Source organism: Ostrinia furnacalis, unplaced genomic scaffold, assembly GCF_004193835.3.
Source record: "Ostrinia furnacalis isolate ACB-3 unplaced genomic scaffold, ASM419383v2 OfSCF0682, whole genome shotgun sequence".
Lineage (NCBI taxonomy): Eukaryota > Metazoa > Arthropoda > Insecta > Lepidoptera > Crambidae > Ostrinia > Ostrinia furnacalis.
In genome coordinates, this window is record NW_021130921.1 from 307,922 (window position 1) to 324,577 (window position 16,656).

At 35.9% G+C, this 16,656-nt stretch overlaps 1 protein-coding gene across 1 annotated transcript; it reads left to right on the forward strand.

The window, feature by feature from the left end:
- Nucleotides 1-1,143: 1,143 nt before the first annotated feature.
- LOC114366772 (4-nitrophenylphosphatase-like) lies at nucleotides 1,144-15,889 on the forward strand. Its single transcript, XM_028323750.1, has 6 exons — nucleotides 1,144-1,315; nucleotides 6,571-6,728; nucleotides 12,227-12,361; nucleotides 12,976-13,180; nucleotides 13,673-13,817; nucleotides 15,282-15,889. Exons 1-6 carry the CDS (start codon nucleotides 1,225-1,227, stop codon nucleotides 15,427-15,429), a joined length of 882 nt encoding a protein of 293 aa, XP_028179551.1. The 5' UTR covers nucleotides 1,144-1,224; the 3' UTR covers nucleotides 15,430-15,889.
- Nucleotides 15,890-16,656: the final 767 nt, after the last annotated feature.

Sequence of the window (16,656 nt, forward strand, 5' to 3'; positions counted from 1 at the left end):
TAAATAAATGGTACGAGTAAGATCTCTTAGACTCAGAGGTCCTAGGTACGATTCCCAGAAGGGGCAACATTTTCTACTTGAATTGGTTGATGATCACCAACTAATCCAGCTTGATATTTTTCCATCTGTTTTATAAAAATAGAGTGAGAAATGCATATCGATATTTGACTTTAATCAAACTTGTCACGATCCGAAATAGCGTCACATTTGACTTTCAAATTGCAGAAAACACAAGAAGCCGATATTAAATCTATTTCGGGAATATTCCGAAGCCGTGTTGATTCGACCTAGAATATACATTATATTGCACGGAATGATTTTTTGGCCACTTTGGCAATGTTGTTACTAAAATCGGGACTATTCCCACCTCGCGTTCCCACCACTGAAACTCCTGTGTAGCCAGAATCTATAGCTTGACCGCCACAAAAACCCAACCAATGAAGGTCAAGTTTGTCCCGGGGGAAAGTTAAACTGTCATTGGTCCCGCAACGAAATTAATCAGAAGAAAGTTACTAAAATAATAAACATAATTTTAAAGATAATATTAGCACATCACACTGTTACCAGTCGGCCAAGGATGCACGCCGCGATAGGCGTTAATCACGACAATTTATCGATTATACGCAATAAGCCCATACATTTGTCGTCTAAAATCATTGATAAGATTTTATCACGGGGCACATCCTAGCCCAGCTGAGGTAGATCAGCCTAAAACGCATCGAACAAGTCCGCTATTGCTAGTGTCAGTATGTCGTGCTAATTTTGGGATAACCTGTATATAATTTGACTGCGATTGAGCTAGCTCAGTGACCATTACATTATAAAATTCTTGCAGCAATGCAAGATACTTATTATACTTAATCGATAAATTCACAAAAACAAAGACTCTCTATAGTTGATTGGCCTTATTAATCCGCAAATTGCTTTTTTATTTGTTTCGAGGTTTATAAATAACATGTTTATTTCAAACAATGAACAATATTAATCAAATTATTTAATTAACAATTAGTAAACACTATTAATAATTGCGATTATAAACAAATAACAAGGAATATTCTGGAATATAACATGAGTAATCCTTATCGAATCCGTGTACCAATGGAAACACGCGTCGACCGGCTGATTTTATACACATCGTGGTGACGCGAGCGCAGTGCTTGACGCGACTAGGTTATGAGCACACGTGGCGTTGGATTATTGCGTTAAGAATATTAATTTACCATTATGATCGGGCCAGTGAACGTAACGGAGCTAAGTGCAAGTGCTTTCAAGCAGTTTTTGGACTCTTTTGACCATGTATTCTCGGACTGTGACGGTGAGTTATTTATTTATGTTCCGATCAGCTGTTGTGACGTCATTGTTTAGAGTCATACATACACATAACGTATTACACATCCTATTGCAGTACAATGCTAATATAAGATCGTTTAGTACAAACCGTAGGTACAGGCATTTGAAAAACTGAAGACTAAATCGACAATATTTTTAAACTCCATTGTCAAAACAGCTGTAAAGATAACAAGGAAATTAAAATATTGAAATTAAGAGCCTATATTTTATAGTGATTTCAATTCTTTTTACATGAATTAGCGTGGAATTGTAAATATTGGGACGGACTTGATTTATCTTTAGGTTTTCATACAATTTATAGATGTGAATTTTCATAAATTACCTATTTAGGTATGCATTGATCAACTTTTTCTCTCATAATTGTTATGTTTTGAGTTTTAGTTTAATTATAACTCGACTGTTTACTTACTTAACTTTTATCATTATCAGATCAAGGCTATGCGTTATTAATTTCCGCGTTTTTTTATTATACATTACCTACCTGTTGAATTATAGTAGATAGGGATATTAATTATAATTTTGTGATACGTGAGTTGTCGCTGCATTAATCATCCTACTAATATTATAAATTGCGAAAGTTTGGATGTCTGGATGGATGTTTGTTATTTTTTCACGCAAAAATTACTGAACGGATTTTGATGAAACTTTATAGTGTTATAACCCAGAATAACATTATAGACTATAATTTATGACGATCTGTGACAAACTAAATTTCACGCGGGTGAAACCGCGGGCAAAAGCTAGTACATTATATTTTAAAAAAAGGAAAACCATTTGTCCGCTTGCAGTATTTACACTCTAATTAGACAGGTAGTTCTGATAAATTAAATGCAATGAATTATTTATATTCTTTTAACATGGTGTGAAGGTGTTAATTTTATTCATGCTGTAATCGTTATCGATAACCGGTGTTTTTTATGAATTTATGGACTTTATGGTGCACCCCAGCCTTAAATCCCCAAGTTAACAAAATTACTTCGAATTAGTTTTTGTTTAAAAATACAGACATAGTGACGTTAGAAACAATAAATCATGTGTAAAGAATTTGCATTAGTGTGAATAAATAATTACGTAACGACATAAAATCATATTTTATCTTTATAAATGTCTGTATTTTATAACAAAAACTAATTCGAAGCAATTTTAAAGAAAACAACATGAATTATTATGAATAATAATAACATTTACTATTTATTTGAATAACACAATGACTTTCATACTTCTATGAAAGTCATTGTGTTATTTCCATGTTATTGAAAAAAAAATAGTCTGGATTCGTCACAGTTATGACGTCACTAATCTCATATTGACAACCATTCAACTATACCAACGTTTCAGTATCTAGTGTAGGTATGTCTTTAATTAGTTCCTGAGACATTTAGAGCACTTTTACATTTAGGCGATTTAGCAGCGCGACAAACGCGCGACAGACGCTCTGCCGAAAATTTCATACTATGTATGGGTCTTCACATTATAAAAACGACGCTGCCGCGCTGTTGTCGCGCTTCTAACGCCCTAATGTGAAAGCGCTCTTAAGGCGATTAGAGTCCTCAATGACCTTGGGCGTTTGACCTTCACGCCGCGTGAAACACCCGCGCACCCCGCACGAAAACTCCGATTTGACACCGATCAAAATTACACGGGCATAGGTAGATACAGAATAGAAGCTCTTTTTTCATGACATTACTGCCTATTATTTAAACTTGAATTGATGAACCTTGATGTCGGTGTCATTTAACTCAGGCGTAAAGGTATTTAATAAAAATAACACAATCCATGAACATTTTGTACGGGATATTTTATTTTTTCCTAAATTTTCTAATGTTTTTGTCGGTTCAGCCGTTCTCGAAATTTGAACATGTAATATGTAGGTAGCTTCGGGTGGAATCTTGCAAGCTGAATTTGTTAGACCAACTTCCTGACGACAACTGTAGGTATTGGAACACATAGTAGTATTGTCTATGGTTTAAAAAAGCAAATGTTTCTTCTTTTATCTATTGTCATTCTCTTTGTGTCACTTATGAAGAATAGGTAAACTGAAAATGTGTTAAATCTCGTCTTTTTATATGAAATCCTTCAACAACTGATTGAGTTAAAATTTTGGATATACCGCACCCTTAATAATGAATGGGCACAACTCCAAAATTCAGTTTTTTGGGAAAAGCCAAAAAGCCAATCGGCGGATCGCGGTTTTTTACATAATTGGCTCTAAAATCTTTATTTTATCAGCTACAGCTTTCAAATTAAGCATACTTCATCACTGGTATCTGTTATATAATTTGACATAAGACATTTTTGAAAATATTGATTATGAGTATTTAAAAAAATTGTTTAAAAAAATATTTTATAGTTAGGCCTTTATTTTACTATTTCTGTTGTTGTGATTTTGGGTATTGCTTGTACTTGTGCCCATCTAATCCTTAGGCTGAATTGTTTTATATGGCATATTCCCTAATATTGCTCTCTAATATTTAAAAATAAGTGTATTATCCGCCTGACGTCACAAATCGCAACAATTTTAAGCACGCCTATCGCATTATATTTTCATAAGTTTAAAAAAGTGAAAAATACATTTAAAGTATTTTTTTGGTAAGTTGACCGACGGACTAATTCAAACTCTTGCTTTACCCAGGAAACATCCCCATTCTTCGAAATTATTACGAGCTACATAACGAAAAATCTTTGCTACTACGCCGCAGCAAATTCCGCATCATAAATAAAAAAATAAATCAAAAGAAAAAATCATTTTTTAAAACAAGTTTTTGTATGCTAATAATTTTAGTTTCATGACATGCTCCCAAAATTCATCATCTTATAAGAGGATTTCAGTTTTTATCGACGAAACTTTTTAATTATTATAGCCTTTAGGTACGTTTCATGGTTAGGTAATTTAGGGAAGTTTATTTGCACTTAACATGAAAAATATGGTATCAATGTACTGTGTACCTATGCACCTTCAGTGGCAACAACAAGGTCTATTGAGTACCTATAGTCTACTAAAGGCATAAATAAATTAATTTTCACCAAAAATTAAAACCAACTCCAAAACGAATCACCAAAAGGTAGGCTGTCACCAACTCCGAAAATATCAATCATCATATACGGGCATTTGTAATCAGTATCCACATTTTTTAATAAGCTCTATATATAGAAAAAAACAATTTATCAATACCACTTTATCTTATTTTTTTTAACTGTGGTATTTTCGCGAAGAAACATATTGAAAATCTAATTCTAAATGGCCCATTTGCGCCGAGCATAAGTATGAAAAATATAAATTGGTTTCTTCACGTAAATCGATTAAGTTACTGATTCTGACTCGCTCTTAATTTGGATACTGATTGCAAAGGCCTAGTAAATAAATAACAGAATATATTTTCAACATTTTTTGGAGTCGATATTTTTACACTAATAGATTCTATTTAGGTAGATAATAGCGTCCGAGCATGCCTTAATTCAATCGTATCGTCTGACTGAACGTGCTCCATGAACAACTCTGACATAAAAACTATTGTCAAACAAAGACTAGGTTGCACCATCTTATTTTAAATTTGACAAAAGTCAAAAATCTGTCAAACTCCATACAAAAAAACACTGGTTATCGCCAAAGCTACGGTCAAAGTTAGGTCACGTCAGGTGGTGCAACTCAGCCAAAGAAAAAATTCATTTTGATCGCTAATGTCAGTTTGCAGCGAGTGACACAACCTCCCCGTCTGAAGGCCAGCGGCCGACTGCCGCCCGCACCCCGCGAAGGCCCCCTCAACAGCAAAACGTTCGGAATTTATCAAAAGTAAAATTTATGAATGAAAGTAATGTTCGATTGAAAAACGCAACGTGTCATTTAAAGATTAAAGAATTCCTAATCTATTCGTGCAAAAATCTTTTAAATTAACATAGCCGTTTTGGAGGAGTAGGGAATTTAAGTAAAAAATCGATGTCCCGTATTTATTTTTTTAATCCAAAACAAAGAGACGTAGCGAAAATTCAAACGTCACAAATGTAGTCCTTGAACTGTTGTATAACATATATTTTTTTCAACTATTTCTGTCCAGCAGTAAAAGAGGAGTAGGCTTTACAAAATGCCCATTTGACGCGGATTGAGGACTCTAATCGCCTTAATAACTCCTATAATTGTTCGGGCAAAGTGAGCTGTAGGTATAAGATCGTCAGCGCATTATATTAAACCACCTGTTTTCATTAACATTATTGCAATAAAACTACTAGATAGCATCAAATGTGTTTCGTTATCGTTGAACAAGCAAACTGATAATAATATGATGAGAATCAAGGAATAAACTACAACCGGTGTACTACATTAACTAAAGGTTACCGAATATTCGTGTTCGGTATTTGAAATATAATAATTAATGAAAAAAACAGTATTAGAAAAAATACTTCTCAGTGGCCAATTAAAAATCGATGAAAGAAAATAGTTGAACAAAAAACGATCACAATATTAGAAAAAGAATACATAGCGGGCAAATAAAAATAGATAAAACAAAGTAGTGTTCGAATTCAAAAGAAAAGACTATCAATTACCTAGAAAAAGCATTTATAGCTCCCAAATAAAATATAAGCATTTAAAGAAAAAAATATTTCATCGGCCAGTGCATAATGTCGTGCAGTCATTAGCTATGCCCGCGACTTCGTACACGTGAAAATCTATACTAGTCTAATACTAATATTATAAATGCGAAAGTAACTCTGTCTGTCTGTCTTGCTTTCACGCCTAAACCACTGAACCGATTTTGATGAAATTTGGCATGGAGTTTGAGTCCCGGGAAAGGACATAGGATAGTTTTTATCCCGGTTTTTGAAACAGGGTGGCGCGCGATAAAGTTTTTCTGTGACAGACAAAATTTCCGCGGGCGAAGCTGCGGGCGAAAAGCTAGTAAATAATATTTCCCATTTTTGCAACATTTTTCTCTACTGCTCCGTCTCTATTTGCTATGGGGTGATATTATACTCGTAGCCTTCCTCGATAAATGGGCTATCCAACACAAAAATATTTTTTTCAAATCGGACCAGTAGTTCCTGAAATTACCGCGTTCAACCAAACAAAAAAACATACTCTTCAAGCCGTATCGTAATATAGATTTATTTTTTGCAAGTGCACGTTCACACATCCCAATATTAGTACACTCTTTCGGGTCAATAAATGGACCAGCGCTGAGAAGAACGTTAAGAAACTAAATATTCAAGCTATTTTATTTCTTTCAGGAGTCATATGGACCAACAACACCCTGCCGGGTTCAGGGGAGTTCTTCGAGAAAATCAAGCAACATGGGAAATCAGTGCACTATGTATCAAACAACAGCTTGAGAACACAAGAAAATTACGAGGGGAAATTCAAGGCTGCTGGTATTGAAAATGGTTTCGTAAGTAATTCATATAAGTATTTGCATACAACTATAAGTCTAGCTTTTAAAGGTTCAGCCAAACCAACGCGTGCAGATCGCCATCGCGGCGCGATCACGGCGCGATTATAGAGTAATGACAGGTCGCGTGAACTGTCATGGGTCGCGCGACCTGTCATTGGCCTTTGTCGATGGCGATCTGCACGCGTTGGTGTGGTTGAAGCTTTATAGGTTCAGTCAAATCAACGCGTGCAGCCCGCGTGCGTAACGGCGATTGGCGATGAAGAACAGTAGAAATTACTAGAATAACCGTCGCGCACGAAGGCTGCACGCGTTGGTTTGGATGAACCTTAACTGAGTCATACTGAGTGCCTGAGACATGCGGGACCGGCATGGGAGGGTGTTTATGTGACGTCAAATGTCACCAAGTCTTCAGATGTGCTTCATACTTGTATGTTATTTTGTGTCACCCTTCCCATGGCGCTCCCATACCTAAGGTATTGGCTAAAGCTATAGGCACTTTGTTGATGTAGAAAGTAAATTCTGGAAGTAATCATCTTACCTAAGTCTGTCGCCATAACAACAATGTTAACAGCATTATTGTGTTCCGACAGTTAGAGGTAAGATAGCCAGTTCCTCCGTGGTTGAGGATTCCGGGTGAAGCTCGCTTCCACCTTCGGCCTGATCGTCACTTACCATCAGGTGAGATACAGGCCAAGAGCTTCCTCGTTGTGGATAAAAAAAAAATAAAAAAAAAAAGTAATAAATAGCAATTTTGCGTGCAACAACTAGTAGGAAATACATAGTGATAATATTATAATGATGTTGACAGTCTGGCATATATTGTTGTTGACCGTCTGGCTTGCATGTTCACGTAAAAACAACGTGCATTTTTGCATTATGAAAAGTATTTAAATATGTAGTCATTCTTTAACTTAAAAGTCACGGGGCTATTCCCAACTCTCGTTCCCACCGCTGCAACTCCTGTGTAGCCAGGATCTACAGCTTGACCGCCAATAAATACCCAGCCAGTGAAGGTCATTTTTTCCCGGGGGAAAGTTAAACTGTCATAACTTAAAGGTCAGTAAAGTAAGCAAAGCTTGTACTTACCATAGTACAGTCAGTATCAATAGTTTGTGGCACCCAAAGTGGCCGAACAGTGACAACAAAACCTTACTCCAATGTAACAAGACGTGTTGCGAACTTTTTGGCTACTTTGGGTGTCACGAACTATTTGGTGCTGACTGTACAGACGACACCACATTAAATACAGTGGTGACTTATCTCGTTGTAATAAAGGCTATTTTGCAAAGTCAAGAGAAGAGAAAAAAGTGACAATCAGAAAAATAATAAAAATTAAGAATAAGTTTCTCGCCAGCCAGGCGAGCGGCCAAGGAGTTTGGTCGGACCTCTACAATAGTAATTTCACTAGGCCGTCATTAGACAGACCTGTACAGTCTGAGTGCAGATGATGTTGTACAAAACAGATATAAATAAAGACAAATATTTTTCGAATTGAGAACCTCCTCATTTTTTTGAAGTCGGTTAAAAATACTTCCTCAAAGATAAGATTTTTTTGTTTTTTTTTTATGCATGACCACAATCGCACCTGATGTTAAATGGCATGCAGTCTAGGATGGTACTACATATCTGCCCTGCAAGTGCCTATTCACTCTCGCCTTTAAAAGGCCCGGATTATAGTCTTCGGGAAAGACAGGCAACGAATTCCAGTCACTTGCTGTTCGCATTATTATAATTTATTGAATTATAACGATTGAAGCTCCTAATAGCAGATACATAATAACATACAGCCTTAAATGGAAAAGAACTTGTTTTCATGTTATTACTTCATATCTATTTTAAGCACAATGCATAGCACCCGACTATTTTTCGGTAAGGGTCTGGACAGTAGGTGTAATATGATTTCTCTTCCCTAATATAATGGCCAGTATCCTTGGGCCGAAACCCATTGTTAGTATGTTAGTGTATGGAAACATACACCATAACGAGCTCTTTTGAAAATAATTCTATTGAGATGGGGTTATTAACATTTATAGCGTTAAGTCGCATCTCAAACTAAATTATAAATAACTTTAAAAAATCGAACTGCATAAGGTGGGAATCGAACCTACGACCTTTCGCTTGCCGGGCGATTGCTCTTCAATCTGAGCTAACTTAGACTCAAATCCGTCAAAATTCGTCGCCGGCAAGCGAAAGGTCATGGGTTCGATTCCCATCATAAGCAGTTCAATTTTTTTCAAGTTATTATAATTAAGTTTGAGATGCGACTCTTAACGCTATAAACTTCAATAACTTCGTAGTAATTTTCCGTAAAAAAAGCATTTGAAAATAATCGTGCAATTCAAAGCATAAATTCTTAAGCAACCGGCGAGAAAAAGAAACATTTTAATATTTTCTCTCCCTTTTATTTCCTTAATTGTGTAATAGTCATTCATTTTCGTCACTCGTTAACTGCCAGCGCTCCAAAAGGATAGAATGTTTGTATTTATTCAAAATGGAAATGATCCCGTAATTGCGCCTTCTTTAATTGCCAGTGTGCCACAGTATAAGGGAATGTAGTAAAACATCTCCAACAAACCTATATTCGGGTACAATCAGCGTCAAGTTCGTGACACTAAAACCAGTGACCAAAAATTTTTTTTTTAACTGGTATTTTGCTACCAGAATCAATGTTTTTTTTTAATTGGATGTTAGGTTATTATTAAGTTACTTTTATTGAGTTTTGAGAGAGTAGGATAGTTTCTCGCAATTTTCTACGAGCAAACTGAAAAAGACATTGATGCGAGACAATATTTACAGATGATGATGATGGTTATATTTGCAAATGATGATGATGGTTATATTTACAAGTTTTTTTTTTTTTTAATTTTTCATATTTTTTTTGTTTTATGAACTAAGTTGATATCACAACCTTAATATTTGGATTGTAACAAAGATGTGTTGCGAACTTTTTGGCTACTTGGATGTTTCAAAACTATTTGACGCTAACTGTACAACACTTTAACCTAAAAAACTAGAGTACTGCCGTCAGCCGGGTATGACGCACTATACTGCTATTTACCAATAAGCTAACCTGTCAAACAATATTTTATTGACGTGAATAAGTGATTTATTATTCAATAATCAAGCCTATAAAACTTGAACTGCTGCTGTTTACCTGTAAATAAATGAATGAGCTGGATAATGAACCGCGTACTGAACTGATAACACCAGAGGTTGCGGATTCAATGCTCGGTTGATTTGTTTACAGACGACAGCACAACAAGCAACTTCTTACGTAAATGGAATAGATGCTAATTTGCAACAAAATTGTAATTGTATACTCTGATTGCTGTTGACTGGTACAAACCTTTTTACGTTCTTACATACTTAAATTACTCATAGCTGTACCCGCGACTTCGTACGCGTGAAAATAGTTTCAATAACATTTCCCGTTTTTGCAATATTTTTCTTTACTACTCCGCCCCTATTAGCTGTAGGGTGATGTTAAGTAACCTAAAACCTTTTTTGATAAGTGGACTACCCAACACAATTTTTTTTCGAATCGGACCCGTCCGTAGTACCTGAGATACAGTAGGATTTACTGTCATATTATGACATGTCAAATAAAATTAAACTACCCTTACGGTTACTCTTACTATTTCAACTTTACTGTGACCGTACTCTTTGAATGCCAGCCCAAAGTCGGGAATAGTCATTAACTCATTTTACAGAGAGGTACACAAGTCTAAAGTTAATTCATTTGGCCGTATAAATAGTTAATGAATTAGAAAGAGCGAGAACATTTTTTATTCTTGTCACACGGTTTTAATGTCACTGGGAAAGGAAATAAATATGGTTTTGTGTTAAAAAGGATAAAAATACAACTTTAACGAAAGTATCTCAAAAAGACATATAACTGCCGCGAATTAAAACAAAACACAATACAGACCCCCACAGCGTTAAATGTACATTTTCTCTTGTCAATATCCTATATCATCATTATTTTAGCCACTGCTGAACATAGGCCTCCCCCAATGATTTCCATGTTGATCGACTGGTTGCGGCCTGCGTCCAGCGCCTTCCTGCTACCTTTATGATAATAATATCATAAATTAGATATTTATAAGCGTTGTCATACGTGGTATGTCGAGCGAAGCCACCCAAAGAACATTCTACTCGTGATTGGGAGGCTTTATTTTATACTTACATCAATTTATATCACTTAAGAGACTTCTTGGAAAAATAATTTTCGTTTGGAAGCTTAGGCTTTCAATTTATTGCTATTTATAATTTAAGTACCTAGTAACTTTGAGCGTGAACGTATTTAGGTATCTTTTTATGAGTTTAGTTTTCCTGAATTGTTTTCTTTATACGCTCTTAATTAAACTTAAATAAACAACATTCGGTTAAATTAACTTGAAATAAGATTTATAGTGACAGTCGTAAGAAATCCAAAACACACCTTTTAAATTTTTGTTGGTATTCATAATACGTTTGCTGCCGGCAGATTAGAAAATAAAGGATATGTTATTTTCGAACAAAATATGTATATCCTTAGATGTAACTTGATCTCTAAAATAATAAGACACGGGTCTTAACGCGACGTTTATTAATGAGGTACGTTATGTGTCTTACTATTTTAGTTGAAATGGAACGCGAAAGTTTAAAAACTTAACATCTCTTCTGCACATAGTGAAAGTATGATCACAGGTCTTGATGATTGGATGGTTGATCGAGACACGAATTCAATAAGCTAATACAGTTCATGCAACTGAGTCATGGGTTTATATTAAATTGCTTTATGATAGATGAGTAACTGTTTCTTCATTGTAAAGGCTTACTGTTTAAACTTCACAGATTGTATAGACATTCTAATGACGCAGTTACACTATGCGCCAAGTTGATCGAATCATATAGTATGAACATTATTGAACACACAGTTCAGCTCGTTTCGCCATGCGTGGCCCATACTTCTGCGCGTGTTTTCATTTAGATTTCATCAAATTCGTCAACGTGTAACTGCGCCATAACAGATAATAATCTATTTAGGTTTGTACCTACATCAAACATGTTTTAACGTGATGATTGCAGAATTGAACCTCTGCCAAAATGACAAAATAACACGCTATAGACAGTGGTAGTGAGATGCATGGCACGACAGTGCTTCATGCACATTTGTTGTTTCCATTTTTATTTGCAAAGATAAAATAATAATGAAAATCGTGAAGTCATCGTTATTTGTTTAGACTGCACACCATTATAAATGAGTCGCTTATCTAGTACACTTTGATCTAAGTACCTGTTTTCAGAACATTAATAAATATACGAGTACATGCAACGGCACATTATGAAATATTTTTATGTTGTATAAATATGTAGGTAGTTTGATGTACAACGCATGAATCAGGGTATACATTATGGCATTTTATGCAGTCGTAATAGTATATACCATTATACAATAAAAATGTATTATGACGATTTATGCTTATTTTCTTTATTTTTCTCTTCATTTTCAGGAAAAATTGACAATTCCATCCACGGCGATAGCAGAATACCTGAAATCGATCAAGTTCTCAAAGAAAGTGTACTGCGTCGCATGTCCTCAGACGATCAAAATTCTAGAAGCAAATGGATTCGAATGCGTTGAAGGCGTAAGTGTTCACAACCTATATCTATATATATAAAAGAAAGTCGTGTTAGTTACTCCACTTATAAATCAAGAAGGGCTGAACCGATTTAGCTGAAAATTGTCAGGGAGGTAGTTTAGAGCCAGGAGAAGGACATAGGGTACTTTAATGTCGTTCGAAATTTAAAAAAAAAGTCTGCTTTATTTATTGCCATTAAGGCGGAACAAAGTTCGCCGGGACAGCTAGTTAAATATGAAAAACGACCGAGGAAGTAAGATCACCGTAAAGGCAACGGCTCAGTTCTAATAGCTACGTTTCATCAAACATTTTTGGTCTGATAATATGGCTCATTGCGTATAAGAATCAATACCTATTCTATGTTATTAGAGTTGTGATCCACTCAAATTTTCAGCCATAAATAAATTACAGCACGATTATAATTATTAAGTACTATCTGCATATTATCAAGACTTTTCCATTTACAATACACCTATAAATGTGCTTTGAACCGGCGTAATATACCTACTTGAAAGGTTCGGTCAAAACAGTTGCCCAATCATGGGTTTAATTCCCGTATGAAGCAATCGATGTTTTTAAATTTAAAAATAAAATGAGCTCACAATCAAATTTCTTTCCAGCCAGAATCAGTAAAAGGCTACGAAGATTATCTGAAGAGCCTGGACGGTGACCCTGACGTGGGTGCCGTGGTCTTCGACAGCGACTTCAGGATCAACCTGATAAAACTGTCAACCGCCATCATCCACCTTCGGAGACCTGACGTCATCTTCCTGAATGGAGCTTCAGACAGATACTTGCCTGTTAAGCCTGGACATTTGGCTCTCGGTAAGTTATGTTAAAACGTCGTTGACAGAACATGTTTTTGCTGGATCCACACGTTGGATCCAACGATGCCACTCGTCCAACATGTGGGTCTTGAGAATAGCTTTCGTGGGATCGATTCCCGCCTTAGGCAGTTCGATTTTATCAAGTTACTCAAGCTGGTGACAATACTATTTTCTAAATCCATACGTTGGATGAGGAGGTTGGGACTAACGTATGAAACAGATCTTAGAAAATGTGATATGAAATAACTATTTATGGTAGAGTCGTATATTAATCTCTATGATAAAGTATTTGGAGAGGGTTATTGGAAGAAAAAAAAAACATTATGTCAGCAAAAATGGTTACTAACCCCGCTTTGAACTCCAGTTCAGTTTAAAGCGGGGTCGAAAGGCTCAAAAACCGGACTGATAATGATGATGATGAAAGTTTTTAGTGATTTTGTCCAAATTACACAGTCATATAAATCATACAATTGAAATTGCTTACGCGCAGGTACCGGACCATTCAACGACATAGTGATTGAAGAGTCGAAACGAGAGCCTATCCAGCTGGGGAAACCAGGGAAGATCTTTGGAGAGTTCGCCATGAAGAGGGCCGGCTTTACTGATCCTAGTCGAATACTCTTCATTGGAGACATGTAAGTTTGAAATACCTATTAGTTTAGACTAGATTTACTATTATACTAGACTAGCGGCCCCCCGCGACATTGTACGCGTAGAAACTTCCAACCCCCATTTTACCCCCTTAGGGGTTGAATTTTGTAAAATCCCGTCTTAGTGAGCACAAACGATCTAAAAGGAACCCCCGTGAAAAATTTAAGACTCCTAGCACTTGTAGTTTCTGAGATTTCGTGATGAGTGAGTGAGTCAGTCAGTCAGTAAGTCAGGCAATCAGTGACCTTTTCCTTTAGTATATAGATTCTTAACTCTATTTTTGCGAATGTAACTCTATCTTCTGTTTTTATTTGGTACTTCCTACGTTTGCACGTGAACCAATTTCAATGTATTTTACTGCAAAGATAAGTAGGACCTTGGAAAATCCACGCTTTACTTTTTATTCTGTAAAATAATTAAATGAGAGTAAAATGGTTTGCTACGCAAGCTGCTACCAACCGTGCAACATGGAAAGCATTGGGGGAGGCCCATTAATTCAGCAGTGGATGTCCTATGGCTGTGATGTGATGATGATGATGATGATGATGAAAATAGTCTAATGTAAAATGAAAGTGTATGGAAAACCTACCATTTACCAAGTAATATTGAAAATACCTATATTCTATGTAGTTCGATAAGAGTGATTCAGACAATCTAAAATAGATATTTTACGATCTAGTTTTATGATTTCACGAGAACAAAACCGCGAACGGAAGCTAGTTTTATACTAAATTTATTCGTGACTGATAATTTAATTATGCAAGCAATAATGATAGTTTTATTGTCTTAAAAAGATACTTAAATGACGCCAATTGAATAAAATATGGCATTCTTGCGAATAAAAAAGGATTTAGGACGCTATTTGGATCAAATATGTAATTGCTCAATAATGAATAATAAATAAATAAATAAATAAATAAAAAGCAGTTCAATTGGCACTGAACTAATTCTAAATCTATAAATGAATGCGAATTGGTCTTTTGAATATCTGTTTCATTTGAATTTTATTTTATCTTATTTGCAAGATTGCCAAATTGTTTTGGCGCTGACTCTAGAATCATATGTCGTAAGTAACCGTGTATTATAACGTCTACCCACAAGATGTACAGATGACCTCATAAAGGTTGTGGGAAGGCGCTGGATGCAGGCCGCTGCCAACGGGTCAATCTGGAAGTCATTAAGGAAGGCCTATGTTTAGCAGATGTTCGCCTTATAGCTGAAATGCTGATGATGATGAACCGTTATATTTAATACTAGCGACCCTCTCCGGCTTCGCACGGCTGCTAAGTATACGCCTTCCTCTTGAATCACTCTATCTATTTAAAAAACCGCATCAAAATCCGATGCGTAGTTCTAAAGATCTAAGCATAGGTACCCATATAGGGACAGACAGCGGAAAGCGACTTTGTTTTGTACTATGTAGTGATTATTTACTATCTTTATTGCAGGATTGAACAAGACGTGGGCTTAGGCAAGAACTGTGGCTTCAAAACGCTTCTAGTGCTGACCAGCAACACCGAAGAAGATATGATGGCCAGCAACATTAAACCCGATTACTATGCGGAGACCTTAGGGAGTCTTGTACCTTTACTGTGAATTGTCTTTAATCGTTATTTTTTAAGTTATAAATTCGATATCTGCAAAGAGCTGTATGATTAATGTGCTTAAAAAGATGTAAGTAAATGATTATGATCGTGACTTACGCCCGCATTCACAAATATTACAATGAGGTCTCACAGTGCGCGTGGACGCACAGGGTGACACACGAATCGATCACAGAGCTCTATTCAACGCTGTGCGTTCGAATTGCTGCTTTACTTAAGCAAGCATCGTTTGTGAATACGGGTATTAAAATGGCACAAAACAAAGCTTTGAGTAAGTATGTTTTTTAATTGTCATAAATATTGTATGGAATTTTATACGTATCTATTACAACATTATTTTGTACTTAATGATTTCCAGATGTTACAACGTAATGAAACCAAAGGCTTACAATATTTTGTTAGGATTTCCAGTGAATATTTTTGTATGATGATTAAATGTGTGTATTAAAGAATCTACCTACATATTTATTTCCTTACCTTGCCTTCAATGAAATTCGCTGTAACAGATATGTACGAGTATACCTAACCCATTGTTGGACACGCATATTCACAAACATTACTATGAGGTCTCACAGTGCACGTGGACGCACAGGGTCACACACGAACCAATCACAGAGCTCTATTCAACGCTGTGCGTTCGATTTGCTGCTTCACTTAAGCTAGCATCGTTTGTGAATACGGGTGATAGACTTTGAGATGTAGCTGGATCCACTGCAATTAAGTCTAATGCCTGGTAATGATTTTACTTATTGAGAAAAAACAGCTTATTTTATATTTCACATGTTAGCTTATAAATTATGTTTGCGACATGTATGCCGATTACAAAGCTTTCTTATGTAGGTTAGCATCTGGGTCTCTAATAAATACCAAGAAATCTCAGATAAAAGATTAGTCTTACAAAATAAGTCTTTGTCACTGACCGTACCTGATTATTCTAATTCGGAACCCACTATCCTTATTTTATGCTGAAAGTCTTTTTCTTCCAAATCGCACCCAATCGCCCACGAAAAGGTCGAATTGATTAGGCGAAGCGCAAGGTATTTATTGCCCTTTTTTCAATATAAATTCTATAGCGACGGTTACCAATGTTGCCGGAATTTCTGGGCCGCGTGAAAAGTGGAAAACCCGCAATAGTCTGTTTTAGGAATCCGCTCATTTGGATACGAAACCATCGGGCATGAGGTCACAAACAATACACGGAGGGTTTTAAATTCATTTG

Bases quoted from the DNA above. Each gene is read 5' to 3' on its own strand.
- LOC114366772 (XM_028323750.1), top strand. From the start codon at position 1,225: ATGATCGGGCCAGTGAACGTAACGGAGCTAAGTGCAAGTGCTTTCAAG. The intron at 13,181-13,672 runs GTAAGTTATGTT...GCTTACGCGCAG, and splicing joins GCCTGGACATTTGGCTCTCG to GTACCGGACCATTCAACGAC. The intron at 13,818-15,281 runs GTAAGTTTGAAA...TCTTTATTGCAG, and splicing joins ATACTCTTCATTGGAGACAT to GATTGAACAAGACGTGGGCT.